Source organism: Sebastes fasciatus, chromosome 13 (genome assembly GCF_043250625.1).
Source record: "Sebastes fasciatus isolate fSebFas1 chromosome 13, fSebFas1.pri, whole genome shotgun sequence".
Taxonomy (NCBI): domain Eukaryota; kingdom Metazoa; phylum Chordata; class Actinopteri; order Perciformes; family Sebastidae; genus Sebastes; species Sebastes fasciatus.
This window is the reverse complement of record NC_133807.1, coordinates 4131310-4157741: the sequence shown is the minus strand read 5'-3', so window position 1 is coordinate 4157741 and position 26432 is coordinate 4131310. Positions and strand designations below refer to the sequence as shown.

Here is a 26432-nt window from a genome sequence, read left to right as displayed (position 1 = left end):
TTGTCTTTAACTTCACTAAAACCAGCTATTGTCAACCACTGGGCCGGGGACCACTGGTGGGCCTCAGAGCGCCAATCTTTTGGACCGCGGAGGTACTGCAAATGGTTAGATTAACCTTTCAAAAATCTGACAGCCTCTATTCTGTCTTTCAGAGGTTGTATTTGGCTCAGTACTGAAGCTAGAGGGAAGATACTGGTATCATATGAAACTAAAAATCCTAAGGAATCCATTGGCCCTAACCATGTCATGCTAGCTTGTTGTGAAGAGCGCCAGACAACTCTCAAATGTTACGCCAAATTTTGGCAAGGAAAAACTGGCATGGCCATTTTCAAAGGGGTCCCTTGAAAAGGGCTTCTATGGGTGCCCAAGAGTCTCCCATTTGACAGAAAGTGGAGCAGTTTCTGAAATGAAAAAGTGATGTTTGAGACAACTCTGCAGCAGTAAAAGCTCAAAGCATATGGTGAGGAAATATGACCCTGAATAGTTTGGATTCATAATGGCAGGCTGTGATGGGTGAGGGTAAGCTGAATATTTATTTGTGTCGTTACAGCTGACAGTAGCATAACACATTTTCATAGCCAAGTTTGTCATTTATTTGGGAAGGTGGTCCTCGGAAATGTTTTAACAATCAAAAGTGGGCCTCAAGTTACAAAAGGTTGAGAACCCCTGACTAAAACCATACTGAGCAAACAATAAAATGACAGAACTCTACACAGTACAGCCGTACTGTCATTTGACTTACTACTTACACATACTTCAGGTGATATTTCATCGGATTTCAATGAAACATGGAGGGATTGTATACTCGTTGTTCAACTACACCATTGTTTGGAAGCTAAATGTCTTCTTGTATATTATTAGTCTTATAGTTCCAAAGTGTTTAACAGCACACTGTTGCACTCTTTTCTCTTTCACCAGGTTCCCAATGTTGAACATGTCCACCCCCAGCGAGCTGAAGTCTCCCTGCGTGACTCGCAACGGTATGGTGAAGTTGCCCCCCAGCCAGCCCAACGGTCTGGGCAGTGCAAGTATCACCAAGGGGACACCTGCTGCCAAGAACCGTCTGTGCCAGTCCTCTTCGGTACCCTCCATCCTGCCTCCTCCAGTGTCCTCCCTTCCCTACCACCACCACCACCACCTGGACGGCTCTGGAATGCCCAACTCAGCAGCCTCTCTCTTGGGCTCTGACATGGAGCCCGGAAAGCCTCTGGTGGGCTTGAAGCCGTCCCTTCGTCAGCTTCCCCCTCTCACTCTACCCAAACCCCTGCTGCTGGAGCGCCAGCTCGTCCTGGATGAAAAGCTGCTCAACCGATTGCTCTGGTACTTCACCACAACTGAAAAGTGTGTTCTGGCGCAAGTATGCAAGACATGGCGCAAGGTGCTGTACCAGCCCAAGTTCTGGGAGGGCGTAACGCCCATCTTGCATGCCAAGGAGCTATATACCCTACTGCCCAATGGGGAGAAGGAGTTTGTAAGTCTGCAGGCCTTCGCCCTGCGTGGCTTCCAGTCTTTCTGCCTAGTGGGCGTCTCAGACCTGGACATTTGTGAGTTCATCGACAACTACCCACTGTCCAAGAAAGGTGTTCGCTCAGTCAGCCTCAAGAGGTCCACCATCACAGATGCCGGCTTGGAGGTGAGTGAGGATGTGTGTGGAAAAGACAGATATTTTCGCTGATCTCAGAGATGATTTTAAGTTTTACATGGCAGGTAGTTCAGACTGCCTGGGAGATTAAAGCATTCCAGCTCTCAACCTGCAGTCTCAGCAGCAATTGAGGCAACAAAGTAGTGGCACTGGTCAACAGCAGATGTGAGCAGCCAATAATAGGTTATGGTTATTGGTGGAAAGAGACATCCTTCCTGCGTTCCCTTGAAAATGTTATAATTTCCATTTCCACGGCACACTTCTATCAGTACAACGTCTTCATGTCATACTCACAACTCTGCTGCTCTGAGTTTCTCTTATTAATACAAATACTGTTTTCATTTATTCATTATTTCCATTCTCTTTCCAACTCATTCTCACTCTCCACTCATCAAATACCGCCACCCCAGCGTCTGATTCCAACGCACTGAGGCTTTCAACTTACACCAATGTAAACCCATCCACATCATTATTCCATGCTCAGGGCAACTGGCGTAATATAAAGAGCAAGAAAGTCTGCAGTCGGGAGGCAGTGGAGGCCAGATGGGTAAAAAAAACACAGGACTTTTACCCAAGAGGCCGCTGTTTTGTCCCATGTGAAACCAAGTCAACTTATTTTACCTTAGTTTTGTTACATAACTTCCGTACTTAACTAAGGCCAATTACGTAACAAACATAGTTACTTTACAAAAGAAATGTACTTATTTGAACCCAAACCACAATCTTTTCCTAAACCTAACCAAGTAGACCTGAAAACTAAGAAAACCTGTGTTGGAACTTTATTTTGAAAAGAGACTGTATGCATGGAGACGAGCAGAAACTGTACATTTCCCTTGAACACGGAAGTATATTTTGAAAAGACACTATTCATGTAGCGAGCAGAAACTGACACGCCATCCCTGACACGTCCTCTTTCTTCTTCGGCTTTTAATTTGAAATGTGTGCATGAAATGTCGAGTTTCATTAACTAGCTAGAAATTGATAACAAAAAATGTAATGGCAATATCACCCCCCCTCAATGTTTATGCTACTCCAGTCCAGTGCCATCATGAGTGGGATGAAAGCTGAAGGCATTTCCCAGAGAACACAAGAGGGTTAAACCAGCTATACCTTTTAGTGTTGGTTTTGGTTTGCAGTCTGTATATACAGTAAATCAATATGTAGCCAGCATACGTACCTATTGTTTGTGTTATGGTAACAGAGCATGTTAGACAGCAGTGGCAAAACACCATGATTTTTCCTTTACTCCTATTTAATCTCTGCTTTTATGCTGTCATATTTCATTGCTAGGAGCTAAAGAGGCATACTAATGTTTCTCAGATGGGTCTTCATACCTGCTAGGCTAGGCTGCTATTCTGGGATGAGTGGATGGTTGCCATGGAGAAAGCTGAAATTGTTGGCTGCATGATCTATATATGGACTTTCCTGTTGCAGGGTTCTGAATTGTGCATTACCATTTTGTTGCACCTTAAACGGGAGAATTTTATTTGAAAAAAAGGAAAGAAAGTAAAGTAAGAATCAAATGCAAAGAAAATGTAGGTTTTTGTTTGACAGCACAATATTGTAGAATAATTGTCCATGCTCTGAGAGTATGGAGACCCAAAGTGTGTAATGTAAAAGGTATTGTGGACTAATTCAAACTCAGCTCTGTATTATTAAGTGTTATTTCATCCAGCTTATTTTCACAAAAACAGTTTATTGGAGCTGTGGATTGATTTTTATTTGCACTTCCAGCAGTTTTTATTTCAAAATGTTCTTTTTGCAAATGCCATAATGCCACTTTTCTTCACAGAGTCATTTGTTTGTCATTTGAGACAAACAGGTCCAAGCCAGCAAAGTAATTGACTGTTTCTTTGGTGTGAATGAGTGGAATGTGGCGACATGATAAATGACAGAATAAAAACATAGATTATGAAAATAGAAGGAATTACAGCCCGCAAGCAGCAGTCACAATTTCAAGCCTTTTTTCACTCAACAGCAGGAAGCAGCTGAATTGCCAAAATCAAAGCTGCGAGCAGCAGTGAGAAAGAAATAGTGAGACCAATCACACACTTGTTTCATCATTACAATGTATGCAGCCTTTCAGTAATTGCACACTCAAAGTCATGCCACTCATATTTCTTGGCATTTTGGGGACATGTTTCAACAGCTTAATTAAAAATATCCATCAAGTTTGGTGGCGTTTGGATAAAATGTCATTGATTTATGGCCAAATTTGCGCCATGCCAATGCGCATGTTTGGAACTGGTGGCATTATAAAGCCAAAAATTTCTGATGTATAATCTGATTTGTAGTGCCCCTAGTGGTTCACTTAAATAAAAGTTCCAGGGTATGTTTCAGGTACTCTTGTGGACATATCCTGCAGATTTTGTGATAATTGGCCCACGTCCTTTTGAAATGCATTGGTCAAGTTTGTCAAAACACAATGATATATCAACAAGCTTTTGATATCTTTTGATGATCTTGGTCCAATAATGATCCACAGAAAATTTGTTAGCGATTTGACGGTTTAGGAAGAGATGTTAAAAATGTGTTTTTCAAAAAATTGAAAATGGTGAAAAATCTAGTCAGGTGGACTTCAGTGGTTCTTGAGGCTTTTGTTAGAGCACATGCAGCTGGACATGTGTGTCAAACTTCAAGCCAAGTGAAAGAGATAGGCGCTAAAACAGAGGATGAATACAGGTTTATTCAAACAGGATGAGAAAAATAATGTGCTTTTTAAGCATTAAAACATGTAAAATGTTCTAGTAGAAACCCCAAATACAAGTATCAACCAGGAAATGAGCATGATATGATATATCTATATGATATATCTATAAAAAATATATCTATAAGAATAAAAACAATATATATATGATATTAAAAATAATATATTTTATAAAATAATAACAATAATACAAATATGATACAATATAATAATAATATGATATTATAATATAATATAATATAATATAATATAATATAAAACATAAAATTAAAATTAAAAATATATCTATAAAAAATATAGATTTTTTTCAAGTGTGATTACTAGCTTTGGGTTTTATCTGTGTTGTTAAGACACACAGATATGCAGACTCATTACATGCTGATTAGAACACTGTACAACTGTTGACACTAACTTTAACTGGGGTTCTTGTATTTGATCAAATATCATTATAAAAGACTGTAGTTTAAGAATAATGCTGCGCAAGTGCAACCTTTGTATTACGTTGATTTGGGTGGTCCTCTCATGTTTTGTGATTAGTCGGGTACTGTCTATCTACTCGTTATCTGTCTGTAACCACACCTCAACAGCTACATAAGTGAGTCAAACTGGGGGCCTTTATGTTGCAGGTCATGTTGGAGCAAATGCAAGGCCTGATGCACCTCGAACTGTCAGGCTGCAACGACTTCACAGAGGCCGGCCTATGGTCCAGTCTGAACGCCCGGCTAACTTCCCTCAGCGTCAGTGACTGCATCAACGTGGCGGATGACGCCATCGCTGCTATCTCACAGCTCCTGCCCAACCTATCGGAGTTGAGCCTGCAGGCCTACCACGTCACCGACACAGCCATGGCCTACTTCACAGCCAAGCAGGTAGCGTGTTCACAAGAGAAACCAGCTAGGCACTTTACTGTTCACATTCACACACGTTCATTTTCACTGTGTATCTCAAGTATACTGTTTTTCAGTTGACACACAATATATTTTCCTTTCCATAAAGTTGGTATCCATTAATAAGCATCCATCCATTAGCTATACCCACTTATCATTTAGAGGGTCCCAGGGGCCTGGTGCCGATCCCAGCTGACGTTGAGCGATGTACTGGTTTGGTTGAAAACAAAACAAACTAACTTGTAGACTATTTTCTTATTAATTAAAGCTGCCCTAGTCAATATCTTTATATTAACAACATGATAAGGTACAGTCATAGTATCAATCTCACAGAGAATTTTCATCAGTTCCCCTCAGCTCTACAGAATTTTTAGTTTTAGTTTAGAAAAAAACTTTGAATTAAAAAAAAAAAACTTTTATAGAATTACTTCCATAAACAATTAACTCCATTAAAGGTCCCATATTGTAAAAAGTGAGATTTTCAGGTCTTTTACATTATAAAGCAGGTTTAAGTGCGATATAAATACTGTTAAACTATCAAAACGCTCAATATACGGAGAAATACACACAGCCCGTATTCAGAAATTGCGCGTTTGAAACAAGCCGTTAGGATTTCTGTCCATTTGTGATGTCACAAATATAAATATTTAGACCATTACACGGTTTTAAACGTAAACATTCTAAATGTGTTCCAGTTTATTTCCTGTTGCGGTGTATGTAAATAACATCAGTTTACAGGAAGTAAACATGAACCCAAACTGTTGCCTAGCAACGCAGTTCCGTTGCAATTCCATTGAAATGCACTAAAACGGAACGTTTCAGACATAGGGTGAATACAGGTATGTTCAGGCAGACAGTACGAGGAAAATAAAGTGTTTTTTGAACATTACAGCATGTAAACATGTTCTATTAGAAACACAAAATACAAGTATGAACCTGAAAATGAGCACGATATGGGTCCTTTAAATATTTAATATAGGCCTAATATGTGTTACAATCTTAGTGATAATGTGAGGAAGACCATCTGGTGATGTTCAGTTTGATTCAAGAGAGAAATTAAATTAAACTTGTCAGGGGCCAAGTTAAATTAAAATGCATATGGTGGAAGGTTTCTGATCTTGGTATCCAGGAAAAGTTTTGAACTGATTTATTTTGAAAAACTGGTGGCTGTTTTTTAAAAATGGATGGTGCCACAAGTGCAGCAGATTCAAAGTTAGGAGTCAATATTGTTACTCGCTCGCTTCGCCGCCGCCTCTCTCTCTCTCTCTCTTGCTTCACCACTCACTTCTCACATACACTCACACTCTACGCACTGACTCTGCTCCAAATGACCTACGCTACTCTATGAGGGCCATTCACCTTTTTCGCACCGTAGTTCTTTCTACACGCTTGGCACACGGGAGAGGCTTCAGTTGGTTGCAATCTGCAACCTCACCGCTAGATACCGTCAGATCCTACACGCTGGTCCTTTAAAAAGACCTTCACTTACATAATCAAATAAACTAAAATTGCCTTCCACCCACAGGGCTACACCACCCACACTCTGCGGCTTCACTCCTGCTGGGAGATCACCAATCACGGTGTGGTCAACATGGTGCACAGCCTTCCCAACCTGACGGCCCTCAGCCTCTCCGGCTGCTCCAAGATCACCGACGATGGCGTGGAGCTTGTTGCCGAGAACCTGCGTAAGCTCCGCAGCCTCGACTTGTCTTGGTGCCCTCGGATCACTGACATGGCCCTGGAGTACATTGCCTGTGACCTGCACAAACTGGAAGAACTGGTGTTGGACAGGTCAGTGTGTTTGTGGTCCTGTGTTTTCATCCCTGTGAAAATCAGATAGAGCCTGATATGTGCAGAGGTGGGTAGAGGAACCAAAAACTGTACTCAAGTCAACAATTACTGTGACATATTTACACATATATACACATTATATTTACACATTTTAGTGTAACATAAGTTGAATAAGCAGAGGGAATGTATGCCCTAGTTCAGGGGTCAGCAACCTTTACTATCAAAAGAGCCATTTTAGGCAAAAAAAGAAATCTGTCTGGAGCCGCAAAACATTTGAGCATTGTGATGAATGTAACACAGCTTATAGTCTAAGAATATAGTATATAAGTCTAATGCATCAGGGCCACATTGAGGGACAAAAAATCTGAGATTTCCAGAATAAAGTCATAACTTTACGAGAAAAAAAAGTTGTAATATTATGAGAATAAAGTCATAACTTTACAAGAAAAAAAGAAAATAACACGTAAATTACTATTTTATAATATTATGACTTTTTTTTCTCGTAAATTTATGACTTTATTCTCAAAATCTCATATTTTTTTTTTTTTCCTCAATGTGGCCCTAATACTCCGTCGTACCGTCGTACCATAGACCAACAACAATGATTAATAAAAATGAAAATGTAAACAAAAACAGTTATTCATTTCCATTTTTAAAAATCCGCAGGGAGCCACTGGAGAGGGTTTAAAGAGACGCATGTGGCTGACCCCTGCACTAGTTTGAGATAGACTTTCCGGTTAAGGAAAAACCCATACAGCCTAATATAACTCAATACAACTCCTCTGCCATTACGTCGACTTTTACGATGCCTATAATGTTCATTTGTTGTTGACAGTGTCATAGACAGCAGCGTAACATAATTGTGATCGGCCCTGGTGCAATTTTTGTTTTCTTGGGCCCTCGCCCCAAACACAAACGCACGCTCGTGTACACACACACACACACACGTACTGTACATACACAACCACGCCAGACAATTGCAAAGCAGACAGTTGCTATGCCACCATGGAGAGGCTCACCATGCAACTCCCATACTGCAAACCAGCCTTAGATCAGCACCACGGACAGCAGCCGGAGCGCCAAATTTAGAAACGTTATTTAACAGCCTGCCCTGTACTCAGCCGCCCAATGTCCTCACAGACACAGACTACAGTAGGTGCGCACTTTCCAACATATGAGACGTAACAATGACAGTGCTATAGATTTAAATCCCTGATCCCACTCCATCATAACAAAAAAAAAAACAGTACTCCCCTTGAAATGGCCTCAATGGACGAGGAGCGGCTGATTGGTGAAGTTGAAATGAAACAATAGCTCCTCATTTCTCTACAAAAACCTAAATAAGGTGTCAGCTGGCTGGAGGGAGATCACCAGGGAGCTGAGAGTTTCCTACTTGCTGTCGGATATATTGTGTGTCATTTCCAGTAAATATCACACTATTGAACGTGTGTTTTCTGTTTAAAAAGAACAATCAAAGGAAGATGTTACGTCTCCAGATTGATCTCGAGCACACAGCTGATAGGTAGCCTACAGCACCTGGTTTGTTTACATGACGTCACTGAAGTGCATCTAACAGATTCAGCGCGGACCCTGACAGCTTCTGTGCGCCGCACCGGTTGCACCATCGACATTTATGCCACTGGTCATAGAAGTGTTATTTACTTCCGCCAAGGCCGAAGGCCTAGGAAGGAGGTTATGTTTTCACCGGCGTTGGTTTGTTTGTTGGTTTGTTGGTTTGTTTGTTTGTCCGTTTGGACAATAACTCCAAAAGTTTGCGTTGGATTTGAATGCAATTTTTTGGAGGGGTGGGGTGTGGTACAATGAACAATCCATTAGATTGGTGCCATTAGATTAGATCCATTAGAGTATGGTCCGACTTCGGGAATTTTTTCTAATAACTTCGCTCAGCCTACGCATTAACACCACAGGCTTTAAGACATGCGTAGTGTAACTGATGACGCGTTCATGACGCAGCGGGGTGGGTGACGTACAACTCATCTCAACATAAACAAAAACACATGTGGATGATGACGCAAGCTGAACGGCGGAGGGTGGGGGGGCAGCGACATACATGAAACCTGCCTTGGCGGAGATGTGCGCTCTCCGAGTGCACTTCTAGTTAAATGATATGTTTTAGCATTGAGGTCAGTTAGCGATGGTGTTGGACTGGATTCTGCCCCCAATGGAAGGGACAAACAATTAGGTTTAGACAACAAAAGTACTTGGTTAGGCTTTAGGAAGAGATTGTGGCTTGGGTTTAAAAAGTAAATTTGTTAAGTAACTGGTGTGTGACTTGGTTAAACACGGGACACAGGCAGTTGTCTCATGGGTGAAAGTCCTCTGTTTGTTTGACCCATCCAACCTCCTGTCCCACCCGCTCTACGCGCAGACTTTCTCGGTCTTTATACTACGTCAGTTGCTCTGACGTCTAATAATGACGCGGATGGGTTTACATCGGAGTGAGTTGAAAGCCCGGTGCGTCTCATACAGACGCTAAAAGGTGCCTCGGTGCGTCTGCATCAGACGCCAAGGGGCGCTGACCAAGCATCGGTTTGACGAGTTGGGAGTGAGAACGGTGTATGTGGCCACTGAGTGTATATAAGAGTTCTATATATAGAATACAGTGTGTATGTATGTGTTTGAAAGTAGAGTGTATACACTGGTATGTGTGAGAAATGCAATGACTAATGGCTTGCACGACCTTGATTTACCGTAGTGACTAACTCATGCTTAAAATGTACATTAGATACACAGAGGACAACACTATACTAGCAGAGTCCATACAGAGACTTGTAATGATAGCACACATTGTGGTGCTGCAGATGGGAAGTGGTTGGAAATAAATCACAGTGCGAGGTGTGTTCCGAGGTAGCGGAGCTCCGTAATGGTGAAGATGGCACTTCTGCTGAGCTCAGTTTAAAACAGTGGACTTGCTCATCAATTCTAGTCGCAAATGTTGCCTTCTTTAGCAACCAGGCTGCAGGGTGGAAATGCAGGGACAAATTGAACTGAAGAAGTTATATCCAAATGCTGTTGACACGTGTTTTTTTAAATATCCTTTCTTTCCAAAAGCAGTTGATTTATTTGTGTTGGTACAAACAGCAGCAAATATTTATTGAAATATCATTGCAGCATTTTGACGTAGTGGAGACACAGATGGTAATAATGACATCAACATTGATGCACATCATAAGAGTCCCACAATATATCAATAGGCTGATACATGCTGATCTTGGCTTATCATACAATGGCCACTTTATTAGGTACGCCTCTCTAGTTCTGGGTAGGACCCCCCATTTCCCCCCAGAAGTGCTGGAATTACAAACAGTGATGCTCTGAATCTCCTGTTCCATCATATCCCAAAGGTGCAATTAACATTTTATTACAATATATTTTCCACATCAGTCGATATCAATATACGTTATGATATAAATTAATACAAGTCAGTTTTTCTGTTGCTTATCAGGGCTTAAAATTCTATAGTTGTAGATTCAGAACCTGAACATTGACCGACAAGTGTTTGGGATGCAAACGGATCATTTGTTTAGATAATATACAGCATAAAAATAAAAAAAATCTTGGATCCTCATGAATCTTGCGATGTAAAAAAAAAAGGTCCAAAAAGCAAGAAAATATACGGAGCGTCTGCATCCACCCACGCCACGCACAGGTGATATAGCACCCTCCTAATTAGGCTATTCTATGATCACATAGATCCCTTGAATCACTTAGTGTCATTTAAACCACCCCTTGTCAAGTCAAGTCAATTTTGTTTATATATATATTAAAAATCACTTTCATCCATTGAGTTGCTGCTATGTGAGAAGGTGTACAGGTATGCAGTAGATAATAAAATTGGCCACTGAGTGTACATTATATTGATATTGGCATATACAGTATATTAGCAACTATGCAAATGGCAGTCTATTAATAGTGAGAGTGTGTTCGTGCTTCGTTTCCGCCAGTGTTTCTCGTTGCATCAGTCAACTAGAAAAGTGCACTCGGTGGAGTGCAGATCTCCACCAGGTGTGTCTGCGACGACCACTGCTGTGATGTTTGGTTGAATGAATACAAACCACAGTTGTCCCCCCGTCTGGACCGTAAGCGTATCATCATCACATTTTTCACTCTCACACAACAGATACGCTCTCATTTTAATCTATGCAGCTGTCTGTGCAGCTCAAAAATGCAGTTCACTGTGTAGCGCCTCATGTTGACTGTTTCACGCTTCCGCTGAACAGAAACTGTCAGTCCTGCTGTGTGTTTAGTTACGTTAGCTGTTGGCCAAACACACCATTGGACTCTGCTGTCCGCTGGCTGCTAACAGCTAACTAGCTCTCCTCCTACCTAGCTCTGTTGTAGTCAGTTGTTGATCACTTGCGGCCCCTACCGCTCAGTTAAGAGTAGTGAGGAGTCAGCATTGGATGACTGTATAAAACAGGCATGGAAATATGTTTTTCAAAAAGTGTGAATCATCGCAACTACGAGAGGTCCTTGAGCAAACAGTCATAAATGAGCACAAAAAAATAAATTAGGCTGATGGGTCCAGCGGTTTGAGAGATTAGCTGTGGACAGACAGACACAGAGATGCACACACAACCGAATACATAATATCCTGGCGGTCATGGCTTATTCAGGTGTATTGCTGTGTCTTGTGTCTACTTTTAGGTGTGTGCGGATCACAGACACTGGGTTGGGCTACTTGTCCACCATGTCGTCATTAAGGAGCCTCTATCTGCGCTGGTGCTGTCAGGTAACACAACACACACACACACACACACACACACACACACACACACACACACACACACACACACACACACACACACACACACACGAAGAAGTAAGAAAGCATGAGAAGAGTTTGTAACCATTTGTGAAATTCCCATTTTAGATGAACAGATGTTCCACTATTTATCATTTAGCAACCACGATTCCAGGCTGTGAAAAACAACTTTATCAGTGTACATGAAGAGTATCTGAGAAATTACTAGCAGGAAGTACAAATATCCAACGAGCAGATTGCCATGGAGTGTGCTGAGTATATTCATGCTACTGACAGGATGAAACTTGTTGAGTTTCATGACCTCATGACCTTTCCTGTAGCACATCCTTCATCACAGACTTTATATTTGTATTCCAACTTGTAGTAAGGAAAGAATAGAAACATAGTCAGTATTGTGGCTGGTTCCATCCAACTCTCATATTCTGGATTACAATAAACACTGCAGTCTCTGGAGGGTTGTTAGTGAGGATTCTGCATTTAAAAAAAATAATTAAAAAACGCTTTACACCAGGTACATTATATTTTTCATAACAATCTTTTTATCTTATTATCTTACAATCTTATAAAAATGTAGATGTAGATGAATATTTGGTTTTAACTTGTGTTATCTTCTCTCTGTATTTATGAGCTTTTTTTTAGTCTTAAATATTAAAATTCAAAACAAATAAAAACATTTAGCAAATTCCACGATTCCTATTAGTATCGATTCGATACAATGGTAAAAAAAAGTTAAGTAAAACAATAAATCCCATTAGTAGGCTACTTCAACATCCACTCCTTTATTACTGTTTGCATTCTGGTTAAATGGATCATAATCCCCCTCATTATTTCTCGCCAAAACTTCTTATTAAACGTATTATTATTTTTTAATATTACATTTGAACACATCATGATAACGTTAGACTTTACCTACACTAATTTTTACTGAGTAGAGCCTGAACGCATGGCACATCCTGTGTTGAAATCAGCAGAACGAGAGCTTGTTGATGTTAGCTAACATTAGCTACTGCATTTACTGCATCCCAAACACATTTTCTATTGTCTCCGGGACGACGGGGCGATATTACTCGCGAGCCCCGATCCCTGCGGTACCTGTAGAAAAACAAGTACTGTCATGTTTTCAGAATTTTGGCGTTGACTTGGTACCGAAGTATCAGTTCTTGTGACATCCCTAAAAATAGCTACACAATTTACAACAGACATACAATACATACAGTATACACACAATATAATGCAATACATACATATACACACATACTGTACATACATATATATATATAATTGTAATACAACAACAAATCACTTCTACATCCGTTCAATTTAAACAGAAGGAAAATAAAATAAAAAGTCAGATAATATTATTTCATGATGTCATATAATAATCATAACTCGGAATCCCGGGTTTGTGATATTGTCAGGATCTGCCATTTATTCAAATTTGAGCTTTTTGCGCTACCTTTCATAATTATCGCTTTCCTACTAATGACAATGTTTGAGAAATAAATAAATAAAATGGAATGAAGGCGTTTCGAAATCGGATATTTAAACTTTACAAACAACACAACAATTTGTGTTCAATAATGTATGTAAAACGTATTTTGATCATCTTGAAAACCCCCAATAATATTCATAGGGGATAAAGGTAAAAAGGATTGCTTGTTCAGTTGACCAATCTGCCACCTGCTGCCAAAAGGATGCAACATCTGGGCAATACCAAAATAAAATGCAAATTCTGAAATGGCTTAAAGAGGACCATGCCAGTGTGTTAGGACTAGGGTTAAATGTCATGTCTTTAAATGCAAATCATGTAGTCTTAACATCTCTGCTGACCATTATTACATGTAGGCTATGTAGTTTACACAATTATGTAATTATTAAAGACAAAAATGATTTAAGTTCAGGCAGCCATTTGTTTGTCTTTTTTTCTCTATGGTATGAAAATCCAGTCTCATAATCCATCACAGTTTAACATCCAGGATTATTTTACAACATGCCGGCATATACTATATAATACTATACATACTAAAGATGATAACTGCCAGAAAATAGCCTCAACTTTAACACATTAGTGATTTATTGATATAAAAGCGATATAAACAATTGCTCTTTCATTTGTCACAATGATTATGGTTTCTCATGTGTGTGTGTGTGTGTGTGTGTGTGTGTGTGTGTGTGTGTGTGTGTGCGTGTGCGTGTGTGTGTGTGTGTGTGTGTGTGTGTATGTGTGTGTGTGTGTGTGTGTGTGTGTGTGTGTGTGCGTGCAGGTGCAAGATTTCGGTCTGCAGCATTTGTTTGGAATGAGGAGTCTTCGCCTGCTGTCTCTTGCAGGTATGATTTATCACTTCCTATACCATTAAAGTGCGACCTGACGTGTTTTAAACATAATAACATTCATCTTTAAAATATTGAAACCTTTGTTGTTCTTGCATGCATTAGATAATGAGTAAATAAGCAAGATGGTAACGGCAATCTAAACCTATATAGTGTGCATTATTATGCACATTTTATTTTGTGGCTTTTTTTGTTTGTTTGTTTGTTCATACAAATCTTGCAACATTGTGGCCGGTCCATAAATGTGCTCTTTATATAATTCAACATAGGTGAATCATTCTCCCTGGGATGATATGCTATGTTCTGGAGCGTTATTGTGCCATCTAGTGCCACTAATATAGAAATACAAGGCCTAGATGAGCACATCTGGTCAAGACAAAAGCATGACCTAAAAATTGTGTCAACTTTGCACAGAAGATATCTCACCATCTAATGATGGAATTTGATAAATCACTTCATTTACCAGATGGCCTTTCCTCCACCGATCACGCCACCAATAGGAAATGCAATTATTTTATCTTTGCTCATAGAAAGCAAATACACGGTGGATTGATTAATTAGCAAATCAACAACAGTATAATCTATATAAAAGTCAATGAATTGATAAATGGTAAGGTTTTTCTACTGAATGTTTTTAGGTTTTGTTGGTGTGGCAAAACACCACATTTGATGATGTTATGTGATGTGATGGGACATTTTATAGACCTGGTCAATTTTGAGATTTTGGGCTATCTCTTCTTTCAGACTAGAGGAAAGAAAACATCCAATATACACACAGTATTTAGGGGTTTATTTCACTATTTTGTCTATTTGCGTCTGTAAACTCCTCTTAAATTCACCAAACGCTAGCGTTAGATAATGCCTCAGTTGCATATTTAAACATAACATATTAGACAACTTGTAATACAAACATAATAATTGTCTTAATGTCAGTAATCAGCTGGGGAAGTTTCATAGTAATTAAATGTTTTACCTCGTTCACCTGTAGTCTGTTCAAAATGGAGTGAATTTTACAATCCATAAAGCCCATTTATTTTCAGACTCTGAGCCAGAAATCTCCGCTTCAGCAGCACTTACATCCACCAAACATTCCAGTCTCATTCCTATCGATATTCTGAAGGTTTCTGCTGAGGGGTTTGATAATAATATCATTCATAGCCTGATTTATATAACATATTATTCCTAAAAACTAGGGGTGTAAATCACATGCTTTATCACGATACAATATCAAATAGATTTTTTGGACAACGATACGATGTTTGCTGATATCACAAAGTCGGCCACAATACGATCTTGATTTGATTCAATTCAGGAGCCTGCGATCGATATGAGACGATATCAGTTATATTTATATAAACTCGCAAAAAGCAACTAAAATAGGATTTAACTATTTCATTACGGGGCTCTTCCAGATATTTAAATGAAAAACAATCTATTTGCTTTAATAAAAAAAGAAGAAATATAATGTGGGATTCAAAATAGAAGCGTATTGTAAAGATGATGATATGTATCGATAGTTTAACTTTGCATCGATGATATTGAATCGTTGCTCATAGCAACATGGCGAAGATTGATTTTTTTATGGCTGTTGACAGTATTTTCGAATTTATCCAAAACCCCCTCTGTAAAAACCTTTGACTCTAATATGTCAACAAGATAAAACAAGAATTTTGAACCTGGTTTTATCCAGTGTTCAGGTTTCTGTTCTGGAATATTTATTCATTTAATACACCGTCAGGAGCCTCAGTAGCGGGTTGAAGATCCATACGCAGCCACAACAGCCTGGCACCTCCTCCTCATGCTAGTCACCAACCTGGTCACACGTTGCTGTGGGATGGCGTTCCATTCCTCAACCAGGATTCGTTACAGGTCAGCCAGCGTGGTTATGTTGGTCACTCTAACACGTACAAGCTGATCCCGTTCCATTCTCTCTACTCCCACATTGTGGAGGTAGTCTGTGATAACCCTGGCTCTGTGGGGGCGAGCGTTGTCATCTTGGAGGATGAAGTTAGGTCCCAGAATGTGGAAATATGGAATCGCCACTGGCTGCAGAATCTCATCCCGATATCTCACTGCATTTCCAAACTTTTTGTTCTGAGTTTATATTGTCTCATATCGATCGCAGGCTCCTGAATTGAATCAAATCAAGATCGTATTGTGCCAGACTTTGTGATATCAGCAAATATCGTATCGTTGTCCAAAGAATCAACTTAATATTGTATCGTGCAACCAACATTTGTTTCATTATCACTTTGTATACTAATTACTTCTGCCATTATTTTATTCAATAAAGGTGAGACACTGCAGGACAATACTGTGACAATCTTAACTGATAGGTATCACCATAAAACATCCCCAGATGATTACTCACATTAGACAATAATGTTTTTGTATTACAGATTTTCAGAAATGTATGTTGGTATGTTTGTAGCCTTTTGGCTGGATACCCAGCACACAGCTGAATGTTGTCAACTCCTGCTGTGACCCCCCCCCCAGGCTGCCCCCTGCTGACCACCACCGGTCTGTCAGGCCTCATCCAGCTGCAGGAGCTGGAGGAGCTGGAGCTGACCAATTGCCCCGGAGCCACCGCCGAGCTCTTCAAATATTACTCCCAGCACCTGCCCCACTGCATGGTCATCGAGTAAGACCGCTGACCCATCCCACTGAACCGACCGACCGACCGCCATACTTCTACCTTCCTCCTCCTTACTCTTCCTCACTCTTTTCTCAAATGCTATAGCCAGGAGACTGAACTGCTCCTACCGTACCACACCGTTTCCTCATCCCCCGTCCCCCCGTATCCCGTCCCCAACCCCGTCCGTCTTCCTCCAACACCCCATTGAGTAGACTGACCCACCGGCGGACAGAGAGGCAGGCAGGAAGGCAGATGATGGTACATGCCAGACCCAGAGGATGACGGCGTGGCGTTTGAGCTTCATTTAAGAAGATTGCTGGAGTGAAGAGCTTGGTGTGACGTCTTGTCTGACAGCAAGTTTCTTTTTCAGAATCGACAAAAAAGTTTTTTGTTTACGGGAGGAGAGCTTCTCTAAAGACTTTGATTTTTTTCCTTTTTTTTTTAGCTGAATGGATACTGAAGGGAGTGACATGCGCATATCCGGATGCAGCGTGAGGAATTAGGAAAAGGGAACTTTTGTGTTTGAGCTGATATGATGGAACTCACACATGCGCTCATACACTGTAAACACACTCACACGCATACTGTATATGGTAAGTGAAACAAATGTTAAGTCCTCAAGACCACGAGAACTGACATTTCTATTTCCATCACTCTGTGTAATATATCTGCTGTTGTTATTATTTTTATTTTTTTCTTAGAAGGTATCAAAAGGTTTCTCTTGTTTAGAGAGAGACACCATAATGCCAGCTGGAGAAACAGGAATCAGAGAGAACTAAAGATGCAGTTCAGGAAGTGAATGACAGGGATGGAACTTCTCTCTCTCTCTCTTTCTTTTTCTCCCTTCCTCTGTGTGTGAAGTGTGCATCATGGACTCACAGGTTCCTGTCTTTTTGGGATACCACCACCTTTTTTTCCATTTCTGTGTCTTATCAGAAATACAAAAAAAAAAAGGAGAAAAATTTGAAAAACAACAGTTTACATTTTTTGTGTTGGACTTGATTGGCTCATTGTTTCACTTTTTCCCCCCCTCTCCTTGATTTTTTGTACACATATTAGTTGATTTACAGATCTGGAGGATAAGCTGTCGTAAACTGTGAATGTTGTGTTTTTAAAAGGGGAAAAGTGTCGCCGAGGCGTCGCAACACGAACAAGCGGTCATTCGAATGGAAAAGCTTGAGAGTTTCTGCTGACGATATAATAATTATTTTCTCTCAAATGATGAATAGAAAACAAGGCGACTTCGGGGCTGAGATGGCTTGATATTACTAGACTCACAAACTAATAAATAACTTCAGTTGGCGGAGGGGAGTATTGCAAGCAACCTTTCTGTTGGAGAGATAGTTTTATCCAAATTCGGGGGGGGGAGATTCTTCTTCTTTCCATTTTTTTATTTAAAATGCTGATAGAAAACCATGATGTTTAGTGTTGGTTCTGAAGCTGCTAACACATTGTGTGACCCCCTTGGCTAAGGTCAGGTTACTTCAAAGGTAAAAAGGGAGGCTCTTGGATTTCAGTGTTTAATATTAGAGCCGTTCTACAGTGTCCACTACAGGCCAGGGACAGAAATGAACAGGAGCTAAGGGCCCCTTGTAATGTGGCAGTTTTTAAAAGATCATTTAGCTTGTTGGAATTTTACAAATTTTACCTACAAACCCAGAGTCAAAGAAACTTATGAATGGCCTTTTTTATGTTTATGTTTTGAAATCATGTTTAGCCTAGCTGAGATCAATTAGTCGGTGTCAGTGGGAACGATCGATGGCTGGTCTACCTACACTAAATGTTTGAACCGTAATTGACATTTTACAAATGTCATTTATAATGTTCCTAATATCACATGCAAATTGAGAAGTGAGTTTACATGAAACTTAAAACTGCAAATTGCCTTTTAAAGGCAAACCAGCCCTTTGGAAGTAAGTGTGAGCAAAAACACAAAATACTTTAAAAAATAAGCTTCCATTGTTCACGAGTATTTCAACCTGTTCACATTTTATTTGTTGACTGGCCAGATGGGATATATTTGATGTAACAACATTTGTCTTGTTGAATTTCTCTCTTTAGTATACAGCGTTTTGCAGTAGCCTTTAAAGGTCCCATATTGTAAAAAAATAGATTTTAATTTCTTTTATATTATAAAGCAGGTTTAAATGCTTTATAAATACTGTTAAACTAGCAAAACGCTCAATATATGGAGAAACACACACGGCCCGTATTCAGATATTGTGCGTTTGAAACAAGCCGTTAGAATTTCTGTCCATTTGTGATGTCACAACTATACAATATTTAGACCATTTCATGGTTTTAAAGGTAAACATTCTAAATGTGTCACAGTTTATTTCCTGTTGCAGTATATGTAAATAACATCAGCTGACAGGAAGTAAACATGGACCCAAACTGTTGCCTAGCAACGCAATTCCATTGAAATTCCCTTGAAATGCACTAAAACGGTGCGTTTGAGACAGAGGGTAAATACAGGTATATTCAGACAGACAGTACGAGGAAAATAAAGTGTTTTTTGAACATTACAGCACAAGTATGAACCTAAAAATGAGCACGATATGGGACCTTTAAAATGTGTTTAATCCCCTTCTGTTGGGCGAGTCGGGAGGAAACCAGACCATCCAGAGTTAATAGCAACCCAGTCGTCAGAATATATGTCGGCATGGTAAGCTTCTGCAAACCAAAAATATGTTTCATGAATACGTTTAATATCAGCTTTGTATCAAGCTTGCAGAAAAGCACAATGCCACGTGGTTAACGTTGTGAAACGATTGGTTAGGTTTAGGCAACAGAACTACTTGGTTAAGGTTAGAAAAAAACATCATGGTTTCTGTCAAAATAAACTCATTGTCTTAGGGTGTTTTCATATAGTCCTTTTTAAATGACCCAAACTCAGTCATCTTAAAGTGGACCAAAAACGGGAACGTTAACTAGCGCTCCTCCCGCTGATTTTGACACAGATTTGTTGTTCAACTTGTAGCATTATCAGGGATCGGCGACTAGAAACCATTAATGTCGATCGTGTGTTTTTACTAAATATTGGCCAATAACGATCGGTGGCTCATCAAACAGGCCATCCGTAACGGCAAGCCTATAGAGGGCCAAAATACAATGGCAAAGGGCAAAGCGAACCTGGAGCGCTTTGTGTTCACAATGCACAGATTAAAGCAGCAGTAGGCGAGATTGGAGCAAATATGATTAAAAAAATTTATTTTTATAAAACGGTCGCTATATCGTGACAGTAGTACATGAAACAGGTAACCTGAAAAAAAAATCATGTTCCTCTTTGTCCTCCGGTGTCCTTCGGTGTCCTTCGGTGCTCCTAACGGCATCTGCAAGATTTCACAGACCGGAAGAAAAGAAGCAGTCAGAACTGATCTGAGGTCCGCTGTCCATCTGCTGTCTATGAGACTAGGCAGCGCTGATCAAATATGAATCAATGTTCTGTTACGTTAATGTCTATTTCTCTCCTCAAATGTTTTCAGAATCATCCTGTAGTGCACGGTTTAGCTGTAAAATTAGAAAGTTTGTGACGCCGCCATTGTAAAATACGGTGAAGGAACGCCAAGTTCCGGTCACATGACCGAAGCACAGCCAATAGGAACGCTCTGTCTCTGAAATGACCTGTGATTGGTCAAAGTCTCCCGTCACGGGCTAGATTTTTCTAAAGCCTGAAAACAGAGTCATGAGGAGGAGCAGAAGTCTAGTTTTCTCTCAGAACACTTGAATTACAATATGCTGAAAGGTTATTATGGAATTTTTGCCCAATGATGCCAAACATATACTGCCTACTGCCACTTTAAGCGAACCGCGATGCGAACTTGAAGCAAACCAAACTCAGACCACCTGCCAAGGAGGTCTGAGTTTGGTTCGTTTCAGAGGGGTCTGAGTAATTTTGGAGTGTTCACATATGCGCAAAAAAATGCTGACTCATCGCTCTAAGTTCGTTTGGAGGGCTGAAAGGGACGAAGTGTGAAAACACCCTTAACGGATAATTCAGGTTTATTTCAACGTGGGTCTTATTTCTGCAGCTCCAGCCTTTGGTTTCTAATGATGACACCGTAACCACAAAGCTACAACAAAATTCAAAGAGACATTAGTAGTCAGGTGATCACACAGATTGTAAAAACAAACCAACAGTTGAAGGTGAATGCAAGTCATAATAAATCATATTTCTTTCTTAGACCTTAGAGTCCATATCCATAAACTGAGCTAAGCTAGGCTAAGCTTTGCATCCAACATGCCTTTGTACCGCTAAACTGATACAAAAGGCGTCTGACTCTGGGTAAGAAGGCAAAAATAGTGAAGTTTCCCATAAACCAAAGTATTTATTTAACATGGAAATAAGTTATTGATGTTACAAAAGAAAAAAACAAATAACTTTAAAGCCAGTAGTTGTGTTTCTTTCTCACGATCATCTGATATTAAAATGAAATGAATGAGCCCAACAGTGAGCCACTGTGCTGCTTTTTGCCTCTTTGTGTGTCCTCAGATGTGCTGACTGCCAACTGAAGGGGGATTGGATCAGTGTCAGCCAGTATTAGGTTGTGCCAAATGCATCTGCAGCAGCGCATAAAATGTGGCTGCTCGCCTCTAGCTGATCGCTGACTGCACTGAAACGGACTGACTGTGTACTGTACGGACATGGCAGACCATGCATGTTTTTAGTTGGTCTGCATTGTGTTTCAAGAAGGCTCATTTTAGAGGTTGTTCTTAATCTCTTCATTGTACATAAGTATATTTATTTATTTATCTATTTATTTAAATTAATTTGTGTTACTTATTTACGTGATTTATTTATTTATTGAAGAGACATTCTTCAAAAGGATTTTTGTTTTATGGAACTTGCTTCAAATTTGGGCCTGAATTAGCTGATGCATTAATTGTTGTTTTTGTTTTTATTATTATTTTCTGACATTTCAGACCCCTAAGTGAAATAATCTACTTATTACACATTTAACATTAACACTCTTTTAGACACCGGTGACCATTAACATCATTAACACTGACTTAAAAAGTTTTTAAATCGTCATAATGCGCAAGAGTATATTTTCCTCTGTGCAAGTGTGTCAACTTTGTATTACTGTTGGGTCCGTCATTAAGAATAAGGGGCAAACAGTTGTGACAAGTTATGTTTACTGTCATTGTCCTGAATGTGGAAATACAGAGTATGATATACATAAAAGCATTTGAAGTCTGAGAATGACCTCTGTCATTGCTAAGCGATGTTTACACTGTCTACTGAGATGACAAAGGGGCGAGATCTCGGAAAAGATGAGGAACCTATGGAAGCTCATTTCTGACAACACTGACGAAAAGAAAAACAAGCAAATTTAAACAAGTTTTGAGAATGATCCAGCGAGCTAGCTTTAGCACTAGCTCTGCGCTCACCAGCTATGGTGTGGGAGATTTTATTGGAATTTTATGGTGGCGCAACACATTTTCACTCCCAGCTCGTCAAATACCGTCGCTTGGTCAGTGGCCCTACGCTTCAAACTCTCTAGGTACCCCCTAGCGTCATTTGGATGTCAGGGACAGCGCGCCAGTTTCTATGTCTTTTCAAATAATAAAATTCACAGGATACGTACAGTTTCCACTCGTACATTTACGTAAGTTACGTAAAATAACTACATTTGTTACGTAACTGCGTTAGTAAAGTACGGAAGTTGCATAACAAAACTAGAATGGCACTCGGAGAGCGCAAACCTCCGCCAAGGTCATCAACGCGTCATCAACGCGTCATCAACGCGTCATCATTTGACGAGTTGGGAATGACATACAAGATGGCAAGCGTGCTGATATACCGATTTTGTTATTACTGTAACAAACCAGCCAAGTGGATACTCATGAATAAATACACCTTACCTTATTAATGAAGGCCGTCACATGAAAGCAAAACTTACTTGATAAGTGTTCACTACTGTTCCCTGTGGGGGGACCAGACCTGTAACCAAGAGCTTCATTGCTTTTAGTTTGACCAACTCTTAATTATCATGAATTGGCTGCAACTGGTACAATTCTAGTAAAGTTTTGGTTTGGAAGACTTAAGACTAAAAGGCCTAATTAGAAAGAAAAATGACAATTGTTCATTTTAATTTATTATTTTGTTTTTAATAATTGAGCACAATTGTTTTTATTAAGCAAATTTAACAGTCGTTTATCATGGTTTCATTTACGGTGTCAGATCAGCATGCAAAAATGTTATTTGTTTTGTTATGTTGTTATTTTAAATATCAATATTACAGAGTTGTCAGTATAAATTGATAAATTGGTCCCAGCCCTCCTATATCACCCTAAAAACAGACGTGTTCTGCACAAACTGCTCTGTTCCTGCACTCTCAAACCCTGACTCACTATTTGATGACTTGATCTCTTTCAGTTTTTTTTTTTTTGCTTTTAATGAGCTTCCAAAGGATTCTAATGTAAGTTTACATATCATGAACTCTGACATGCACGGCCATGCATTTCTCAGCTACCAACAACTAACAACAACAAACCTTTCTAAGGTCCATTTTCTAAGGTAAATAATCCCGGTCACTTCTTCTATTACTGTCTACAGTCTTTGGTCTACATCTGTCACCATTTTGTTACAACCCCTTGTACAGCACAACTTTAAGTAAGCAGTAAAATAAATACTGACAGTTTACTGATAATGTTGAAATTGGCAGAATTTGTGGTCTCTTTCAGTTTCAGTGTGTGTAGCCAACCTGTGCCTGTACTGATCTTACTTTGACATATTCATAACATTTGCAATAAAAGCAACACATTCAGCACAGATGTAGGTTTATATGTTATGAAAAGACATAGATATCGGGGGCGTTGCAAATTTGGCCTCCAAAAAAGGCACAAAAAAACTGATCTTATGACTCTTTGTTTCCAAGGTGTGTTCAAGCTGATTAGATCAGATGTCAGAAGACCACAAACATGTTTTTTTTTTGCTCTTTAATTTTTATTGGTGATTTTAAAAGCCTTTAAAGGGACTGTTTGTAACTTTTTAAGCGTATAAATGTACCGGGTCGGGACACATGCGCGCTCGCGCATATGCGAGCGCGCATGTGTCCCGACCCGGTACATTTATACGCTCACTCCACACTGCAGAGGAGTTAGTCTAGCTCTGAGAATATCTAGTAAATGTACAGTGGACGTTTGTGCAGAAATAACTGCTGCAGCTTCACCAGACCAACAGAGGTTTCCCGTGTCTTGTGAAGTGACGGGGCTCCTCAACGAGACACGTTATCGCCTCGTTACCGACCGTGTGCCGGTGTCTCCCTGCGGGCGCAGTCGGGAGGTGATATCATGTCTCGCTGTGGAGCTCCGTCACCGACCCGCTTTTCCTGCTCAGGAAAAGCCAGCAGTGATTCATGGAGAGACCTTGGTCTGGTCAGCTAACATTACTGCCAAGCAGGTGAAATATAGAGTGATATTGTGGTTGTAGCTGACGTGTGTCTCCTCACTGTTTTGAGCGATGCTCGTTCATGTCTATGTAGAGCGAGCAAGCACGAGCCCAACGCTGACTTTCGTTGATTTCACGGCCACAGGTGTCGCTGTTAAGAAGCATTTCTGAAAGTTACAAATAGTCCCTTTAAAGTCTGTGTAATGCAAAAATAAATATGCATTCTTGGTTGATTAAAAAAATCACCAGGTATATAAAATTAGCTTTCAAAATCATGGAAAAATAAGCAGTATTCTCTGCTCTTAGACGCTGGGGGCGTGTCGCTGAAGGTGCTGAAACCTGAAACCAGGTTAAAGGCTTTTAAAAGCATCCTTAAAATATAAAGAGGGGAAAAACATGTTTGTGGTCTTCTGACATCTGATCTAATCAGTTTCATCAGATGCCGCCACGGCCCTCGGGGCCAAATTTGCAGCACCCCGATATCTATATCTTTTCATAATATATAGACCTATATCTGTGCCAAATGTGTTGCTTTTATTGCAAAATGCACAATTGTTATGCTTAACTGCCTCGCTACTTTGACTGAAGACCATCTTTGCACTAATGACCAGTGGTTTTTTGTGCTTTGGTCCCTCTATGTTCTAGACACACACACACAAAAAACTTTGACTCATATCAACATCACACCATCATGTCTGTTGACAACAAGTGCCAGAGCCAGATGTAGACAACACGTGGTTTGGATTTCTGTGTAATGCTGTGCTTTTCACACATGCATATGTCGGTATTTTCATTGGCAATGGAATGTTGCAAAAAAGGATGGATTCGGTCACAATATGTATTATTAGTTTTCCTGCAGCTCATAAGCAAATCAATTTGAATGATGTAAAGTACGGGGTGGATTAGATAACAAACACATTAGTTACACATCTACGGACATTAGGTAGCTTTTGAAAAAATACTTTTAACTTACTGTACAAGCTTTTTCTGAAGCTCTCAACCATATCAATTTACTCAGTTATCATCAAATCACCAAGGTATGGAACTAAAATCTGGTTGGCAGTGAAGAGGAAGAGGATGGTTAGCTGTATTTCTAGACACATCCCAGACACAGCTGACAGAAGCATAACAAACAGTGTACAGGATCAAATCAACACCTCAATTTGAACTTTAACCACCACTTAATATAATATAAAGATCAGTGGTGAGGACCCTAAAGCAAATTTTAAGCAAACTTTTGAAATGTTGCAAAGCTCGGATGTCCTGGGGGCAGGGCAGACGGGCTGTATGGAGGACCACAAGAGTCACAGAAATAGTAATAGATAGCATTTAATTCATTAATAACTAATTGTACGATAAAAATAGTCTATTAATACATGTGTTTACAAATTAATGTATTACACTATGAATAAATGGACTGAATTAAAAAAGTAGAATGGCACTAGGAGAGCGCAGACCTCCGCCAAGGTGCGTGACTTTAAAAAAACAAATCACAGCTCACAGCTGGCGGTACCGTGAGGTGGTCGGCTTATTATTACAGTATTATTATTATTACACACGTATCTCTCTGCTCTCAGAAGGAGGAAGGAGGCGGGGTCATGGGTCATCAACGCATCATCAGTCACACTGCCCATGTGTTATACCCTGTGATCTTAATGCTCAGGCTGATCGGAAATCTTAAAAGAATTCCTGAATCCGGATCACGATCCGGATCGCCACCAAAATCTAATGGATTGTTCATTGTGCCACACCCCACCCCTCCAAAATATTTTATTCAAATCCATCTCAAACTTTTGGAGTAATCATGCTAACAGACAAACAGACAAACAAACAAACAAACCCGGGGGGTCCTGCTCTTCGGCTGTCAGGCCTCCAAGCCGTCCTCCAGAGAGGTTCTGCACTAAGGAGACCACAAGAGTCACGGAAAAAGTAATAAAGCATTTGATTGATTAATAACTAATTGTACAATAAAAATAGTCATTAATACATGTGTTTACAAATGAATGTGTTAATCTATGAATAAATGGACTTAATAACAGAATAATGCATAATTTGACATTTTAACAATAAAAAGAACCATTATAAATATAATTTACAAACGAAATATTAATCCATCAATAAATAGCCACCACGCAGCCGCCACGCACTCCTGACGTTCCCAGTGTGGACGAAGCGTTAGAGGTGCTGCAGGTGTGGGAAAGGCAGCAGGGTGGCCTATATCAGTCAGTTTATAACAATGACTTGAGAGACACTGGACTGA

At 39.9% G+C, this 26432-nt stretch overlaps 1 protein-coding gene across 2 annotated transcripts in view; it reads left to right on the top strand.

The window, feature by feature from the left end:
* The window catches only part of fbxl16 (F-box and leucine-rich repeat protein 16), a 47742-nt gene extending 28862 nt beyond the window's left edge, over positions 1 to 18880 (top strand). For both annotated transcript variants that reach the window (XM_074657300.1, XM_074657299.1), the window contains exons 2-7: positions 919 to 1633; positions 4976 to 5218; positions 6762 to 7027; positions 11696 to 11780; positions 14078 to 14141; positions 16641 to 18880. In XM_074657300.1, the coding sequence (XP_074513401.1) occupies positions 926 to 1633; positions 4976 to 5218; positions 6762 to 7027; positions 11696 to 11780; positions 14078 to 14141; positions 16641 to 16789 (1515 nt within the window). In that variant the 5' untranslated portion in view covers positions 919 to 925 and the 3' untranslated portion in view covers positions 16790 to 18880. The remainder of the gene's footprint in view (positions 1 to 918; positions 1634 to 4975; positions 5219 to 6761; positions 7028 to 11695; positions 11781 to 14077; positions 14142 to 16640) is intronic.
* The last annotated feature ends 7552 nt before the right edge of the window (positions 18881 to 26432 follow it).